At 36.8% G+C, this 19,413-nt stretch overlaps 1 protein-coding gene across 1 annotated transcript in view; it reads left to right on the top strand.

Annotated features, from left to right (window-relative positions):
- Cdc37 (cell division cycle protein 37) overlaps window positions 1-19,413 on the top strand; it is a 301,191-nt gene that overhangs the window by 33,243 nt on the left and 248,535 nt on the right. Inside the window, exon 3 of the mRNA XM_090389100.1 lies at window positions 13,253-13,406. Coding sequence (XP_090245226.1) covers window positions 13,253-13,406 — 154 coding nt within the window. The remainder of the gene's footprint in view (window positions 1-13,252; window positions 13,407-19,413) is intronic.

Raw genomic sequence — 19,413 nt, 5'->3', positions numbered from 1 at the left:
GAATGTAAAATAATGAACTAATGTATACTCCCACCATGACTTATAGAAGTTAAACTTGGCACTCAACAAAAGAATGGAAGAGGAGCTCAAAACTACACAGTGAAGAATGGAATGATTAATATTATGAATCAGACTGTTGGATAAGAAGAGAAACACATGGATTAGGCAGCAAACACAAGTAAAGGACATTCTTATAAAAACTAAAGAACTGAAATGGACTTGGGCAGGACACATAGTTCAAAGAGATGATGACAGATGGATTTAGAAAATAACAGAATGGTACCCAAGAGGAGCTAAAAGAGAACGTGGAAGACAACAACGGAGATGGACAGGTGAAATTTAAGAGTTCGTGGGTAAATGGATGGACATTGCACAAAACAGAAGGATCTGGAAAGTTGCTGGGGATGGCTGATGATGAATGTCATTTATGAAAATATGAACAGCTGTGGTCCCAGGAAGGACCCTTGGGTACATAACTTCTGATACTAGACCACTCTGAAGAGTAATCATTAATCAGAACTCTCTGCTTCCAGCTCTGTGAGCCATCTTAGAATCTTGCCCACGATTCCAATATGTTCCAGTATAACTTTTCCAATATAACTTCTCATGAGGGACTTAATCAAAAGTCAATTGCTAAAAATCCAAATAAACTATGTCAAAATAGCTAATTAAGTTACTTAATTAGCTATTATCTTAAACATAATTTTCCCTTAACAGAACTGCACTTTTTAGATTCTCTTTCCATGTGAATATCCATGTATTGTACCCTTTATTATTGCTTCTATGCTTTCACCTACCACCTAAATTATACTGACTGGGCTATAGTTACCCACTTGTCTCTTGTAACCACCTTTTTGTGTTGTTAACACATTGGCACTTCCCCAATCCAGAGGAATATCTCCTGAGACAGTGATGCCCTCATAATTAACCTTAATGATTCACTTCACTCTCTTGCTGCCTCCTTCAAAATTACTGAGTATATGCCATTGACTTCAGGAGCCTTACTTTCCCTTAGGCCTTAAAGTCTTTCTAATAAATGTCATCTGTAATTTCCGTATTGCTAATTTCATACTGCTTAGCTTTACCCACAAATCTTGCTATTGTGATGGTGTTTCATATTTAAAGAACACTGCAAAGTGCCTATTAATTTTATCAGCAACACAGCTGGGTATGTAAGACTTTGGTTTGATTTGATTCTTCTTTGTATTCATATACATGAAAAATGACTTGTCCTCATTCTTTGCACTCTGAGTGATTTCTTTTACTCAGCTTTTGCCAACTTGACCTTTTCTGTTGTCCTATTACTGATTAACTTGTAGCTGTCATTGCTTCAGTATTTTTCATTGCTCTGTAACTGTCCCATGCCATCTTTTTTCTGCTCTGTTATACTGGCCAGCTCTGTAAACTAATGCCAGGAGCATTGTAAATGAATTATTATTATTATTATTATTATTATTATTATTAGCCATAAGGTGCAAGAAAACCTGAGGCTTATGCTGCACCAGCCAAAAAAAAAAAAAAAATTTGAGTACCCTGAGAGAGAGAGAGAGAGAGAGAGAGAGAGAGAGAGAGAGAGAGAGAGAGAGAGAGAGAGAGAGAGAGAGAGAGAGAGAGAAAAGCAGGAGAGAATCACCAAAAGAGAGAAGAATGATGATAATCTGAAGTATTCTGTAAATTGTAGCGGCTGGAGACTAGGCACCTGCGAGGTGATCTGATTGAGGTGTATAAGGCCTTGAATGGGTTGAGCACGCTGAGTTCTGATGGGATTCTTCCACTTGTTCAGATTACGAACCTAAGGGGGCATAAATTGAAATTGAGGAAAGACATGTAGAATAGATCTGTGGAAATTTGCCTTTAGCCAGCGGGTGGTTAATTGCTGGAACAAACTTCCATCTGTCGTTGTGGAAGTTGATAGGTTAAATAAATTTAAGGAGGAACTGGACAAACATTTAGAGGGAATTGTTTTGTAAATTTTTTTTAAATTTTTTTTGCTGATGCTGCATAAGCTCATACCCTTGTTTTCTTGCATCACATGCTGCTACTACTACTATTACTTTACTAGCAGGGAATAAGTGATTATTGCTTTTTATTCAGCCATGATTAAGCCACATCTTGAGTACTGTATACAGATCTGAAAGTCTCACTTTAGGAAGGATGTAGATATTCTGGAATGGGTGCATAGAGGGGAAGCCAAACTGATAAAGGAAACTAAAGGGTGCTGTTACCTATGCTTTCTGTAAATTTCAGTGTCTCAAGACTAGGCACCTGCGGGGTTGTCTGATTGAGGTGTTTAAAGCCTTGAATGGATTGAGTATGTTAAATATTAATAGCATTTTTCCACTTGTTGAGATTACACACATGAGGAAGCATAAATTCAAGTTGAGGAAGAATGATTGCAGGAGAGATGTGGAGAAGTTTGTCTCCAGCCAACAGGTGGTTGATTGTTGGAACAGGCTTCCATCTGTTGTGGAAGTTGAATGGTTGAATAATTTCAAGGAAGAACTAGACAAATTCTTGGAGGGTATGGGTGGGTGAACTGTGTAGGTTTTTTTTTTTTTTTTTTTGTTGGCTGATGCTATATAAGCTTGCTTTCTTGCATCATTTGCTCTTGCTGCTACTGCTGCTACCATTACTATCTTGGCAACTTCCTCTTGCTATGTTTTCTTAATGGTATATGTTAATTCATGGTTTCTGTGACCATTTCTTTAAAGCTATTCCATAATTCTAATGTATTAACCCTCCCTCTGTCATCTGTCCATTTGATAGTGAGTAGTATCTTAAACTGACAATCTGTCTTCCTGAAATTAAACAGTAGGAAGAATGCCATTCACATTCAGCTTACTCAATCCATTCAAGACCTTAAACACCTCAGTCAGATCACCCCATAGGTGACTAGTCTCCAGAAGCTGCAAGTTGCAGAACTGAACCTTTGCTTTTACTTTTAACAGCTGCAACCTATTTCTCTGTGAATTGTGTTGATAGCTTTCTGCTAATGTTTCCTGAACAGTGCAAGTTCTGTGACGTCATTTGGTTTGAGGGAATTATCATGTCTAGAATATTCTTACAGCTAGCTATTTTCTCTTATTATGAATAATATTGATTTCTGCCTTATAGACTTATTGTAGTCTATAAGGGGAAAATTGATATTATCCATAATAAGACATCAGCATTTGCTCACCCATTCCATCTGCACATAGAGGAGTGTTCCATCTGCACATAGAGGAATGTGTCATAATATTCATAATTATGACAAACTCCTATTTTTTCATAATCTTCAGATCAACCACCATTCCCATTTTACCATTACATCAAACTGTTTCACATTATACAAATTCTGTGCTTGCATGCTGAATCTTTAAAATTTTTGGTCATGCTCATGCTAATTTTGATAAGAAGCATGACTTCTTCTCCTCCTCCTGCCTCCCACCCCTTCTGTCTCGTCTTTCCTTCCTAAAGATATTGTATGTACCATAGTATGTACTCATTATCCTCTATTTTAGTGTGATACCTGTTTCTGCTAGCTCTATTATGTCACTGTTAGTTGTCCTAACCAGGTAATTGAGTTTGCTAATTTTATTGGTGATGCTCCTGACACTACTGTAGACACAGTTAAGACTAATTGTTCTTTTATGTGTTCTTTCATTGTTCTGTCCTCTTGCAGTTACAGGAGTGGGCACAGATGCACATGCTCAAAATATCCCTAAAAACCAAACAAATACTTCTAAGAGGCAATTTGGACATAATTCGGCCCTGGAAAGATTGTGCAAGGCTCAAGGGGTAGAATTTTTTTCAGCCTGGACTGTACTTGTTAACAGGAGAGATTGCTTCTACAGGGATGGGATACACTTAAATAGAAAGGGTGCAAGAATATTTGCAGATGCTATCGAGGCAGTGTTAGGTGGGAAAACTGCTAGCTTGGGGGGAGACAAAGACCAATAGATTGACAGTAGCCACTGGCAGAGGTGAAAGAGATTCTTGCACTGCTTCTATTAGAATGAGCAGAAGCCTGAAAAACAAGATGCATAGTATTTCAGAGACTGCTGGGAGCCATTGCGGTACAAGTAAACACATGGGTTGTGTTAGGGTAGCTAAGAATAGAAACAGGTGCAGGTATACTTGCATGTACACCAATGCTAGGAGTTGAGTAAATAAATTTGACGAATTTGAGGTATTGCTCAAAACATCAAAGGCAGATATTGTTGGGATATCAGAGACTTGGTGTCACACAGATATAAGGGATGCAGAACTGCAATTTGGGGAGTACAACGTCTACAGAAAGGATAGGAAGGGGGGAGGGGTTATGCTATTAGTTAAGAAACACATAAAAACCAAGGAAGTGAAGCCAGTCGACATCGCTGGACAGTGCAGTGTTGAGTCAGTTTGGTGTGACATAAGCATTGGGAGATCAAAATTGAGAGTAGGAGTGTGCTATAGGCCTAATGACTCTGATGAGTATAATAAGAAACTGTACAGGGAAATAGAGTGGGCCAGTAAATCAGAGAGTCTTATAATGGGAGATTTTAATTTCCCAGATATTGACTGGAATTTGGGGGCTGGTTACTCACACACTAGCAGGGCTTTTGTGGATTTATTGGATGATTGTTTTCTACATCAGCATGTTCGGGAGGCAACTAGAGGGAGTAATACTCTTGATTTGATTATCAGCAGTGATTCTTCATGCATTAAGAATCTGCAGATAAATGAACCACTAGGTGGCAGTGATCACAGTGTGCTGAAGTGGGATTTACTCAAAGAGGTAACTACCATTAGGGGTAAAGGGAAGGGTTATTGCTTTCGTAAAGGCGACTACGCTGGACTGAGACAGTATTTAAATTCTGTACAGTGGGACCAACTGATGATGTTACCAACAGCAAATTCAAAATGGGAAGCATTCAAAGAACTTATCTTGGAAGCTACTAGGCTTTACATACCAACTAAGAAATATTGTTCAAGGTTTAGGCCAAAATGGATGTCAGATGAACTAATGAGGCATATGGCAGAGAAGAAAAATGCATGGGATACTTACAAATTAACACATGACACAGAAGCCTATGATAGATACAAGTTGATATGCAACCAAGTTACAAAGGAGGTTAGGCAGGCGAAGGCAGATTACGAGAAATCCTTGGCAAGGGATGCAAAGAAAAACAGCAAAGAGTTCTTTACTTATGTAAACTCTAGAAGGAAGGGGATGAATCAGATTGGTCCACTTGATATTGATGGGTCAACTGTTGATGATCCTGCTCAGGTAGCTAACAAACTAAATGAATATTTTGCATAGACATTCACACATGAGGAGTTATTCAGCGAGGGGAATGCCAGAGGTGTATTCAACTCTAGCAGTAAGCTACAGAATCTTGAAATAACTGGGAGTAAAGTGGAGGAGAAACTGTTGAAGATAAACACAAGAAAGGCACCTGGGGTGGATGGGATCTATCCAGTTATATTAAAGGAGGCAGCAAAGGAAGTAAGCAAACCCTTAGCCATAATTATGAGAGCTTCCTTGGACTCAGGGGAGGTACCCATTGACTGGAAATGTGCAAATGTGACCCCAATTCACAAAGGAGGATCAAAGGCTGACACAAGTAATTATAGACCTGTGAGCTTAACTTCTGTTCCAGGAAAATTAATGGAGGCACTGGTTAAAGAAGCACTGCAGGATCATTTAGACAAGACTTCAGTTATAGCTCGGACACAGCATGGTTTTGTTAAGGGGAAGTCTTGCCTGACCAACTTGATTGGATACTATGATGCAGTCACAATAGAACTGGATGCAGGGAATAACTTTGATATTATATACTTGGATCTTAGAAAGGCTTTTGATACTGTTGCACATGGAAGACTGCTACACAAATTGGAGTAGTGTGACATTGGAGGCAAATTGCTGCTATGGATAAAGGGGTGGTTGAGGGGGAGAAGACAGAGAGTGGTAATCAATGGACACTGCTCATCGTGGACTAATGTTATTAGTGGAGTCCCTCAGGGCTCAGTGTTGGGTCCATTATTGTTTTCTGTATTTATAAATGATATTGATGATGGTATATCAAGCTTAATGTCCAAGTTTTCAGACGATACAAAGGTTGGCAGGGTTGTCAAGAACACTACTGACACTATGCTACTGCAACAGGATCTGGAAAGGTTGAGCAGATTGATTGAGAGGTGGCAAATGAAGTTTAACATTGACAAATGTAAAGGTACTACACATGGGAAACAGCAACCCCAGAGCAACATATCAACTCTGTGGTACTACACTGACAGTGGTAGAGAATGAAAGGGACTTGGGGGTGGTTGTGCAGGCAGATATGAAGTTCTCTGAGCAGTGCAGATGGGCTGCAAGAGTAGCTCATGGAGTATTGTCAATGATATACAGGAATTTTTCCAGCAGGGATAAGGAGGTGATTATTCCATTGTATAAGGCAATGGTCAGGCCACATCTAGAGTACTGTATACAGGTCTGGAGGCCTCATTTCAAGAAGGATGTAGAGCTGCTGGAACGAGTACAGAGAAGGGCAACAAGATTAGTGAATGGAACAAAGGGGTGCTCTTACAAAGAAAGGCTTAAGTTTCGCCAATTACAGTGTCTGGAGACTAGGCACCAGCGAGGTGATCTGATAGAGGTGTATAAAGCCTTGAATGGTTTAAGCATGCTCAATGCTGATGGGATTCTTCCTCTTTCTCAGAAAAATCACCTGAGAGGGCATAAATTCAAATTGAGGAAAGACAGATGTAGGATAGACGTGCGGAAATTTGCCTTTAGCCAGCGGGTGGTTGGGTGGTGGAACAGACTTCCATCCCTTGTAGTGGAGGTTGATAGCCTAAATAAGTTTAAGGCTCAGCTGGACAGGTATTTTGAACGAACAGAGGGGTGAAGTGGAAATGGGTTTTTTTTTTTTTTTTTTTTTTTTGGCTGATGCTGCATAAGCTTGCTTTCTTGCATCAAATGCCTCTACTAATGCTAATAAGAAGACGTCCACAAATCAAAATGAACAAAATTACTCTAAAAATGGTAACAGAACTAAAATATCTTGGAGTGGTCTTTGATTCAAAATTAACTTTTTATCCCCATTTGATCTACTTGGCGAAGAAAGTGAGAAATTATGCAGGTATGATTGCCAGGATCAGTCGAGCAGACTGGGGCCTCAAAGAAAGACCCTGGCAATATATACCGTGCAATGTTCCTACCTGTTATCAACTAAGGAGGTGGTCATGGTTCACCTGCTCGACCATAGTAAGAAATAGGAATAAATTAGAATCGATACAAAGGACAATACTTTCCAGGGGCATACCACCTAAGTGGTATGCCCCTGGACTTTTTACAACATTTATACTGATAGGTCATGGCTCCCTAAAGGTGAAATTAACCTCCTTAGGGCTGACTGATGACCCAAACTGCACTTTTGGCGAGAGTGAAGACTGGTCATACAATCTATATGAATGTATAATTTATGACATCCCCAGAACAAAGCTGTTAGCACAGATTGGCCCACTTCCCAGGGGAGAAGAACATCTGTTCATCATAGAAGCCTGTCACCACCAAATACGGAGGATGCGGAAAGGTCAGGGAATGACCACGGCATATTCCCGGAGCAATATGGCCTTAGTTGCTAATGCTCCTAAAAACCAAATAACAAACATCATCATAGAAGAGGAAAACTATAATGCCTTTACAACTGTCACACAGAAAGCATTTGAAATGCGCAGAATTATCCAAAGAAGGGCAATTCAGCCCCCAGAAATTAAACAATAATCAATAGTAAAAACTGCCCACGATTCCCACCATGCCCAGACGAAGGCTTAAAAACTGTCAGGATAGCAGTACAGTAAACCCCCGCTATTCGCGGTATCTGTATTCGCGATCGCCGATTTAATATAAAATGAAACCTAAAAAAATGTGAATTTTAAAGCGCCGTGAATATTTTCCGCCATAAAAAAACATGGGTGTGGCTAAAATTATCTTTCCCGGTCAAAACAGAGCTCAGTGGGTGGGGGGGGGGAGAAGGGTGACAAAATCGCGAGCGTGGATGTTTCTCGCTAATCCTTGTTCAGTATGTGTTATGCGCTTGTCATGGAAGGTTTCGTCGTTTGCTCTTAATTTATATGCTTATAAATTGAATAAATTGATGTGCTTACAAAAATGATAAATCTCCGTTTTGCGGCGCAAAACAGACTTTTGTGTGTTAACGGAAGAAAGTGACTTTATTGTGGACAAGTTCTTTCTAATCCCTACAAAAATATGGCTACGAATAACAAGAGAAATGTGAAAATATCAAAGAAGGTGATGACATTAGCGAATAAAATTGAGTTATTAGATTAAATTTCTAATGGTGAAAGTGTCTCCTCAGTGGCAAAACATTATAAAATCAATGAGTCAACGGTATGATCAATCAAAAAATCGGAAGAAAAAATCCGCCGTAGTGTCCGTGAAAAGTCGCTAATTGCTTCAAAAATTTGCTCTGTAACTCGTGATGTTAAATTAGAAAAGATGGAAAAAGCTTTAAATCTGTGGAAAGAAGACAGAACTCAAAATAAAATTCCGTTAAGTTCACTCATCATTCGTAAAAAGTCAAAACTCTTTTATCAACACTTTAGCGAAACTGGTGATGGCACCGGCGGGATAAGTTTTTTTGCTAGCAAAGGCGCTAGTTTGAAAGATTTGTTTGAAATTTCTAATAAATATTACATTTAATATTAAATTGTTTCTTATTTTCATTTCGATGCCATATGCTTGCATTTAACTATGTACATAGTCATATTATGAAGGTACATATTATACATACATAGACAAAATTTTAGACTAGTTTTTCTTATATATTGGATTATATATTTCTTATACTTTGGAACGGAACCCCTTTATTACTATGGGAGCCATAACTCAGTATTCGCGTTTTCGGTATTCGCGACGTTTCTCAGTCTGGTAAACCCCCGTACTGTATGGTAAACCCATACAGTAAACCCCCGCGAATAGCGGGGGTTTACTGTATTCTGCTCCCTGACATGACAAAACCGGATTGACCTGGGTACCCCCTAGGACTACCCTGTAGGAATTTGGGGCCCCCCCCACACCAAATAAGTAACCATGTAGGGGAGGGAGATGTTACAGGCAGGCAGGGAAGCAGATTAGCTGAAAAATATCAGTAAGCTAGTAGCAAGGGGATGCAATGTAGAATGAATGAGAATGAAAGACAGAATGAATAGGCTGGGCACCGAGTGAATTGAGAATAATGGTAAAAGGGAATAAAAGTCAGTTTTGGTGAAAGAATGAGTGACCCAGCACGAGGGAAAGAGAGAGTGAACGAGTGTTATGGTGAATGGGAACGAGTGGAAGAGCAAATGTAATTAGCCGAAAGAATATAAAGTTGATAAAAACTTACCTTACTTTATATACTAACAACACAAATACTATCACTGCATTCTCCCCCTTGCCTGCAAAAAACTTGTGGCTAGGCCTGCATCACAACTGAAGAATAACAGTAAGTTGAGGTGCCCAGAGAATGCAGTGCAGAAAGCAAGAGTCTAACAAATGAAATGAGAGCCAGAAGAACGAATGAGAGAGTAAGCGTGTGAGAAAAAGAACACAAACCATAAATGTTACAGTTAAGTACACACTAACCCTAGTGTTAATCTTTTATATTCTTGCTTATTTAGTTTATTATTAAGCATTAGTATTTAAATTTACATTACACACCATTGCATCTCTCCCTGGTCTGTGCGAAAAAGATGAATGAGTGAGGGAAAAATAAAATAATAATAATATACATATATACTGTATATATTAACAGAAAAAAAAAATATAAAAAATATAAGGAAAAAAGTATAAAAATAGAATACAGATTATGAATGAAGTAAATGTCTCTTTCCCCCACCCTCCACTGCCAGCTAACATATCCTACCCCCGGAGCAGGATGTCCAATTTGACCATCCTACTGGAATCGACTCAACATGGAATTTGGCGATCTGAACCGGGTACTCAAACCTGGTTAATTTTAAAACCCCAACCCTGGGCAGGGGAGGGGAGGAGATGGGTTTCTGTCTTCTCCCCCTCCCTGCATCCCCCATATTTTGCCTGGTGGGGCTCGTCTCCACTGATCTCTTTGGGGATGCCTACTCTATCGTCCCAATCCTTCTACCTGTTTCCCCTCCTTCCCCACTCTAACTAGACCAACCGAGTACCCCTAACAATGCCACCAAATTCTAATCAACATCTAAATTCTACTGTTTTCTTGTAAATCTCTTTTGGCCTTTCCAAATTCTAGTGTTCAGCCTTTTTTTTTTTATATATATATAGGCCTTGCCACTGAAGTCCTCGGAAATTATGTGGCCAGGCCAGCCAGAGTACTTAAATAATCTACTGGGTGTCTGACCTGCCTTCTCATGGCAAAGTGTGGGCAACAGTGGATCCCAATAGGGGCTCAACAGCTAAAGGTCAGAGAAACAACAGAACATAACACTACACAACAAACCACTCCCCACACACTTTTTTAAATCTCTGGCCTCCACAGATTTCTGTGTCACATGTACAAAGAATACAAGGAAATGGGGGGAACCCCTGGTGCCGTCAGACAACTAACACACTTTGTTCTGTACCTGTCCCATGCAATCTTTTTTGTGTTGTATTACTTTTTATTACTCTGAAATAATAAACACATTAAAGTTTATTTCCCTACCATTGGCTTCCTGTGTTTGAAATGTTGCTATCTTTGATTACACCCTACTAATATCAGCTGTTGCAGCAACAAAAAGAATTTTTAGATGTGTGTGCTAGCATTACTTTGACCCATCATCAGATAAATGTGTATCTTTTTACCCTTGTTCTCCCCCCCCACACACAACTAGCAGTTCCCCTAAACTCTTAAGGTATTAGTGATACTGGCAAAAATGCTTGTATTGCCTTTCTTTAGACCATTTACTGTATATTGAAGCCTATAAATTTATTTATATATTTGTAACAGTTGTTGTCTTTTGCATTTCATAGAGTTGGGGGTATAGTAAAATCAGCATTAGAATTTCTGCATAGTTTTTATTTCAATTATATCTCTTTGTTTTAAAAGTTTACATTTTGATATTCTATTACACTTCATAGTAAACTGTAAAGAAAGCTGTTAGCATATACAACACTTCATTATGTAGAAGTTTGTGTAATCAACAAGGTGATGACATTGCCATGGAAGACTGATTATAAATATAGGAGTTGTTTTTTTTTTGCCTATTTAATTCTGTAGTGTAGAAATTGGTTTCTCTGTAAACAATGCTTCAATTATATTACAAGAAACTGGCAATCTCAAATTTTTATTTTTTGAAAACTTGAAAAATAAAGCTGAAAATGTATCGAAAATCTTTATATCTCCCAACAAATTCTGTGAACTGTTTCATCTGATGAAAAGTGAACAAATTCTTAGGTTTTAAGAGGTGATTTATATTTTTACACAATATATATTTGTGTAAAAATATATATGCAGTACACTCTAAATATATTAGTATTAATTCAGGCATTTCTAATTGCATGGCTTTCTAGCAATCCTTTAATTCAGGTTTAAGATAACTTATACTTGAGCTATGAGTTGGCCTTAAAATTGCAGATGATTTTTTAGTCCTTCAAAGGTCAACTTATATGCTACTTTGAATGCTCCAAACATGAATAGAAGAATGCAACAAACATAGCTGACTAGGAAACTTCCAAAAAAGTGATGTTGCAATAATAACAGTAACAGTAGCAGACACAATAACAGTAGCTAAATAAATAAATTCTGTTTGTACCCATGGTTTCAGTTTGAAAAATCCAAAGATCGATTCTCAATGGGAAGTTGGGGGATAAATTTTTAGAAGTGGAGGAATAAATTTTTAGAAATATTCCACATACAAAAAGATTACAAGAAGACAGTTAGGAGGAACTAATCTAGTATTTCTGAGTGGGAGCAATGCAAGTGCTATAGAAGAAGACTATTGATTGCATTTGGGTCTCTTTAGTCCATGACAAAAAGTGTCCTGATAAATCCCTTTTTCTGCCCATCACTTTTTTTGTACTTGCTCTGCTTCATCCAGTTTGTGTAGCATAAAATTTCTAACATTAATAAGAAAATATCACTATGTAGATGACATCAAAATCATGGTCCAGATAATCTCTATTGAAGGAATGCTTACCTCTAATGCATACTTCAGTGTGCTACTCCACCACTTCATAGAATATTTTGGTCAGTTTTTACTGTAAAACTGGCCAAATTATTTGTTCCAGCAGAATGTCACCCATTGTTGATTTCATGTGGTTATTGAACATTATTTTTTTTTGGTGAATTTCATTTGAGGTGCAGCTAATTTTATAATAAATGTACCTTTATTGGTATATTGGGTTTTAATCTCAAGTGTAGTTCCCTTGTGAGGTTATGCACTTCATCCAGTGATTCTACCACTGGTGAAAATATTTATGTAATTCTTTTGTAACTTTCAAAAGAAAAATCATTTTCTTTTGAGTTTTTGTACATAAGAGAAGTTGCAGGAATTGTATTTGGTAGATAAGACTGATGAATAAGCACAAACTCTGTCCCTCCCTCCAAAAACCTATTTGAATTTTTTTACTTTTCATTCTTAATGAAGGACTGAATTATTATAAAACTTGTTTATAATAATTCAGTCCTTCATAAATATGTATGTCACTATTTAAGTGCATCACTAAAATGGCACCAACTCTTTTCCTAGCTACATTTACTCCTTCAGCAAATTTGATTAAAGTTGACAATATATAGGAATGATCGAAATCTCATCTTCTGATTTTCATTAGTCCTGTGGCTTGTTCATCATTGACATCTTCTCTGTCTTTAATAACTTTTTTAAATCAGTCAGAAGCTCTTGTTCCAGATGAAACCATATTCTCATATTCTCCAATATTTGAATTGTCTCATTTGTGGACTTTGTAAACATCATGCGGAATTGATATTGATTGTTGTTCTGAAAATGAACATTGCTTTTACAACACCAAGTAAAAAAATAGTAGTTTCTGTTTTCTTACTTGCAAGTAGCAGACAATTTCAGTTAATGCTTGATGAAATATCAGAATATATCAGTTCCTGTAGGTGACATACTGAATCACCTTGTAGAAGCTATAGAATAAAATTACTCATTTCCTTATGGTCACACCCCCACATTAATTTTAAATGGTTAAAAAGAGATTTAAAATTATTTTTTGTTATTCTTTAATAGCTAGGCACTATTTTGTAATTCACTGATTTTTTAGTTTCATTCATTTGATTACTTTCTTTAGGAATGAGGAAAGGTTGAAGGAAGTAAGGAGAAGGATTAAAGACGGGGAAGGAAAAAACTTAGATTTAACAGCTTTGAAAAAAGAATTGTCAGAAGTAGAAAATAAGTCTTTAAAGATAAAAGAAGAAGGTGACCAACTGCTTAAGAAGGAAAAGGTTTGTATTAATACGTGGTGTAATATTTAGCAACATTAATTGTTTGATTACAGTAAAACCCTGCTTTTTACAGACCTCAGTTTAATAGACTTCAGAAGGGCTGACAAAGTCATTGAACCAGGATTTTCATCTGTATGGATCCTTCTGATGTATTTACTATCAGTTAAAATATTTGAGCAGTGAAGCTTATATAACTTATCTGAAAATAAGAAGACTGTCTTGCTCATGTTTATCAATATAGTGTCAGATAGAAAAAATTGAAATACTGTATAGAGAATTTTTTGTTTTCTTATGACCGTTAAAGTAAATTGTGTGTGTGTGGTTTTTTTGTATGAAAACCTCAAACATGAAAAGTAACAGAACCTATAGTACTTAGTAAAGTAGACTGTTGAAATAATGGCACATTGAGATAGGATATATACATTCGGTGCAAATGTCTTGCGGTGCCGAAAAAAAAAAAGAAAATGGCAAGTCACGTGATTACAGTAAACCCCTGCTATTCGCGGTGGTTACGTTCCTGAGAAATGCCGTGAATACCGAAAACGTGAATTCTGAGTAATGGCTTCCATAGTAATAAAGGGGTTCCGTTCCAAAGTATGAAATATATAAGAAAAACTAGTCTAAAATTTTGTCTATGTATGTATTATATGTACCTTCATAATATGACTATGTACATAGACAGTACGTAGTGAAATGCAAGCATAAAGCATCGAAATGAAAATAAGAAACAATTTAATATTAAATGTAATATTTATTAGAAATTTCAAACACATCTTTCAATCCAGCGCCTTTGCTATAGCTTAAAAACTTATCCCACCAGTTCTATCAACAGTTTCGCTAAAGTGTTGATAAAGGTGTTTTGCCCTTTCACGAATGATGAAAAGGGAATTTTATTTTGAGTTCGGTCTTCTATCCACAGATTTAAAGCTTTTTCCATTTTTTCTAATTTAACATCACGAGTTACAGAGCAAATTTTTGAAGCAATTAGCACGTTTTCATGGACACTACGGCGGATTTTTTCTTCCGATTTCTTGATTGATCGTATACCATTGACTCATTGATTTTATGTTTTGCCACTGAGGAGACACTTTCACCATTAGAAATTTTGTCTAATAACTCAATTTTATTCGCTAATTTCATCGCCTTCTTTGATATTTTCACATTTCCCTTGTTATTCGTAGCCATATTTTTGTACGGGTTAGAAAGAACTTGTCCACAATAAACATTAACACACTCGAAAAAGTCTGTTTTACACTGCAAAAACGGTAGATTTATCACTTTTGTAAGCATGTCAATTTATAAATTGATAAATTTATACAATTTATAAGCATATAAATTAAAAGCAAACGACGAAACCCATGACAAGCGCACAGCACATACTGAACAAGGATTAGCGAGAAACATCCACGCTCGCGATTTTGTCACCTCTCTCCCCCCACCCACTGAGCGCTGTTTTGACCAGGAAAGATGATTTTAGCCATGCCCATGTTTTTTATGGTGGAAAATGTTCACGGCGATTTAAAATACACATTTTTTTAGGTTTCATTTTATATTAAATCAGCGACCGCAAATACGCGAATACAGATACCGCGAATAGCGGGGGTTTACTGTACTGTATTTGTTTAAGTTTGCCATTTTCAAAGTGAATTCTGTACCGATATCATAGATTATACTGCTGTTTTACATTTACACCTAATTCTGTTTTTGCACGAACTTTTTTTACACGAATTTGATTTAACACTAATTCAAAATAAATATTTCATTCTCTTTTTACGCGAGTCATTTTCATTTAACGCGATTTCTATGAAATTTTTTTTGCCTAAATTCTAAGAAAAAATTTTTTTATTTGTGGCATATTAGTATCATTTCTATATTACACGCACCAATAGATTGGATAACAGCTAGTGTGTGCATTTTGAAATGCGTTTTGTGCATTTTGTTTACCAATGTGTACGTCTAGGTATCTATGAATCATCAAAGTTTTTATTGAATTTAGTGCACATCTACGGTATTCGTGCATTGTATCTTCGGAAGACATTTAGTAGTAAGCTTTATTTCAAAGTGAAAGAATCTTTAGAGAAATTTGTGCACATATAAATTTATTAATTTTGCCGATAGTCAATAAATTGTAAGTTTACAAATTTTTCATATCTTTTTTTATTAATTATAACTGAGATATTTTTCTGTAGCCCCTATATGATATTGAATAATTTGCCTATTACCAAAATGAAAAGGAAAGCGATTTCTTTGGAACTTAAAATTCAAATTTTAGATCGTCTTGCAACTGGACAAGGGGCTACGTCTGTAGGAAAGCATTTTGGTGTACATTAAGCTACCGTAAGAACTATTAAGAAAAATGAAGCTGCAATTAGGAAGTCGGTATGTTCTGGAACAAAAGTAAGTGTTAATTCATCATCATATACAAGAGATATTGTCAAGGAAAAATGGAAAAGGCCCTGGTAATATGGATAGAAGATCAGTCACAAAAGAGTACCAGTAGATGGAAATGCCATCAAGCAAAGAGCACTAAGAATTTACAGACAGATTAAAGAAAAGGAGCCAAGCACTTCATCTCGGTTAAACAGAAAGTATGGATTTTCTGCGAGTACAGGTTGGATGACAGGGTTTCTTAAAAGGAATGCTCTTCATAATATAAAAATTAAAGGTGAAACTGCTGCAGATGAATCGGCTGCTAAAGTATTCCCTCAGGAACTTGCAAAAATTATTGAAGATGGAGGATACACTCCTGATCAAGTGTGGAATGCAGATGAAACTGGTTTCTTCTGGAAACGAATGCCAAACAGAACATATGTAGCCAAATCGCAGAAAACTGCTGGTGGTTTTAAGGTAGCTAATGATTGTGTGACCTTATTATTTTCCTCCAACGCTTCAGGAGATCGTATGTTGTAACCACTGCTGGTAAATCGAGCCCTAAACCGACGTTCAATGAAAGGTGTAGATATCAATAAACTGCCTGTTCACTGGATGGCAAACAAGAAGGCCTGGGTGACCACTGCTATCTTTACAGAATGGTTCAACAAATGTTTCGTCCCAGAAGTCAGACGTTATATGAAATTGAAAGGTCTTGAATTTAAAGTTCTTCTGATTCTTGACAATGAACCCAGCCATCCTGTCTTGGAGCACCCAAACGTACAAATTTTATTTCTGCCACCTAATACTACATCTTTGATACAACTGCTAGACCAAGGTATAATTGCGACAATTAAAACATACTATGTAAAACGAACGTTCCAACATGTTTTGGACAAACTGAATGATGAAACACTAACAGTCATTGATGTGTGGAAGAAATTCTCAATTATGGATTGTATCAATCAAGTTGGATTAGCGTTAACTGAATTAAAACCAGCAACTTTAAATGCGTGTTGGAAAGCGGTTTGGCCACAATGTGTAAAAAGCAAAGATCCCATCCATCTCTAATACGACCGAATTTCCCAACATCATTACAATGGCACACAAAATTGGTGGAGAAGGATTCAATGCTCTGTTGTTTGAAGATATTGATAAATTGTTAACCGACAAAGCCCTAAGCGAAGAAGAAATATTAGAGGTTGTCCTTGGGACTCCTTATCCCACAGAATGTAGTGATAATGAAGAAAATGATCCGGTTCTAAATGCAGATTTAATAAAAGAAGGTCTGGAACTGGCCAGAAAATTAGGTAATAATTTTGTCAAACATAACTCTAATGAGGAACACGCTGGGAAGTTTCAACGTGAACTGAATTTGTTGACAGCCTCTTACAGAGAATTATATAACGGCCTAACCAAAACATGAACACAACGATTAATAACTGAATTCGTTTGTAAAACCGGTGAAACATCAGCACCAGAGGAGACTCGTGCTGATTTTGCTCAAGAGATCACAGAAAGAATTTCATTAATAGAGGAAGAAGACGATGTCCACAACATTTCTAGTGATAGCAGTGATATTCCAGTCATATGCAAACGTATGCGGCGTTTATTATCAGAAAGTGAAAATGAATAAAATCTTGTTATGGGTAAAACAGATTTTTTTTGTTCATGAAGAATTTTTTTCATTTCATATGCATACAAATTTACTTTAATACATTTTCATTACATATTATTACATGTGTATTTTGTTGAAATAAAATAATAACCTTAAAACGAATATTTTTATGTGTTTTTTTTTAAATTATTTTTACTGATTTTTTAGATCCAGAACTAATCTTCTTTTCTTCCATACATCCAATGTTGTTTTTTACATGAATTTTTTTTACACATATTTTTCAGGAACGTATCTATCGTGTAAAAACAGAATTAAGTGTATTTTAAATTAAAAACTCCTCACTATGGCTCCTAAAGTTAATAAACCTCATACCGAGAAGAAAAGAACAACAACATTAAAGCTTAGTGACAAACTTGATATTATCCAAACTATTACATTATGCTCACATGGAATGCTAATTCATATACCCCTGTGTATTTTGTAATAGTTAAAGTCAACTGATAATTGAGACTGTCAGGAAAAAGTAAGTGGAACTTGGTAGACTGTAGGTAGAAACAGATGTCACTGATATTGGAACTGAGATCACGTATATTTGTGAAATGAATGAGAAATTTTTTGGGAGGTTTAGACCTTTTTATAGATAAATTTATTCTATTAGTTTGACTGTTCATGATGCATTCGGTAGATAGAATAAAAGCAAGTGGAGTGTGGGGGAATATATATTAATGAAATTATTCATGGTTGTTCTACTTTCCAATAAATAATAAAAATGATGTGATTTTATCCCAGAAAAAAGGTGGCCTTAAGTTTTGTTTGTGATTTCGAAAGTTTGGGTGTTTTGTTTATAGCTGATGTGGGGTGTTTTGTTTATAGCTGATGTTGAGTGTGTCCATTTCATGGATTGTTGTTCGGTTTGTGGGTCATAATGGAAGAGCCATGTTTCATAAACACAGCAAGAATATATCCAGTTCCTTGACATAATGTGGCCTCAACAATGTTTCCCCTCCACATATACACTATTTTGACTCCTTCTGGTTACTAGCTGGGAGAATTACCCCTAGAGAATTACCAGTTAGTTCACTCAAGTGGACTATCTATCTATCAGCCTGCTGCACTGTGAATACTGTTTTAGAGCTGTCTCTCAAAATGTAAGGAATATTGGATCATCTCATGATGGTCATCATAACCACAATAGTTGTACAGCAATACCTCACTTAGCACGGGTTTCATTATAACACGGTTTTCAATTACGTTTAAGTCGAAAATTTACGGTACATATTAAAACTTATTCAATAGCTTAGACACATACTCTACATATATGCTGTGTTGTTGTAGCATAGGTATGTGTACCTATGCTACAACAACACAGCATAGGTACACGTACATATATGCTGCGCTGCCGTAGTCTAGGTGCACGTGCATATATGCTGCGCTGCCGTAGCCTAGGTGCACGTGCATATATGCTGCGCTGCCGTAGCCTAGGTGCACGTGCATATATGCTGCGCTGCCGTAGCCTAGGTGCATACATATGCTGCATTGTTGTAGCCTAGGTATGTGTTGCCCTAGCCTAGAGGTATGCGTACATATATGCTGTGGTGCCAATTCTATTGTCTCACATGCACATGTGCCAATAGCAACATGCAGCAGTGTTCAGTATTCTTAATTCCATCCTGGTGAGGCGACGTTGATAGCTTTTCAAACTTTTCATTTCACAATTTATTTTTTTACTCCTTTAAATAAGATTTAAAATATATTTGCATCTTTTATAAAAATCGCTGCTAACAATATGCGTTCTATTTGGCAGCATGTTTTGTCCCATTTGACAAATGATTTCACTCGTTTTGAATCGCAAATTCAGAGACAATTACCAAAGACATTGTGAAGATCGGGAAAGACTTGGGATTCGAAACTTTGGACACTGTCAGTGTATGTGACTGCATTGACTCACATGCAAATGACTTAGATGATGCAGCTCTCCTTGAAATTGACAAGCAAACCACATGTTAAGAAGAGGAAAAC

The sequence above is a fragment of the Mastigoproctus giganteus genome, chromosome 14, assembly GCF_048544385.1.
Source record: "Mastigoproctus giganteus isolate SK-2022 chromosome 14, ASM4854438v1, whole genome shotgun sequence".
NCBI lineage: Eukaryota > Metazoa > Arthropoda > Arachnida > Uropygi > Thelyphonidae > Mastigoproctus > Mastigoproctus giganteus.
The sequence above is the reverse complement of the archived record's forward strand: the minus strand, read 5'-3'. Positions and strand labels throughout refer to the sequence as shown.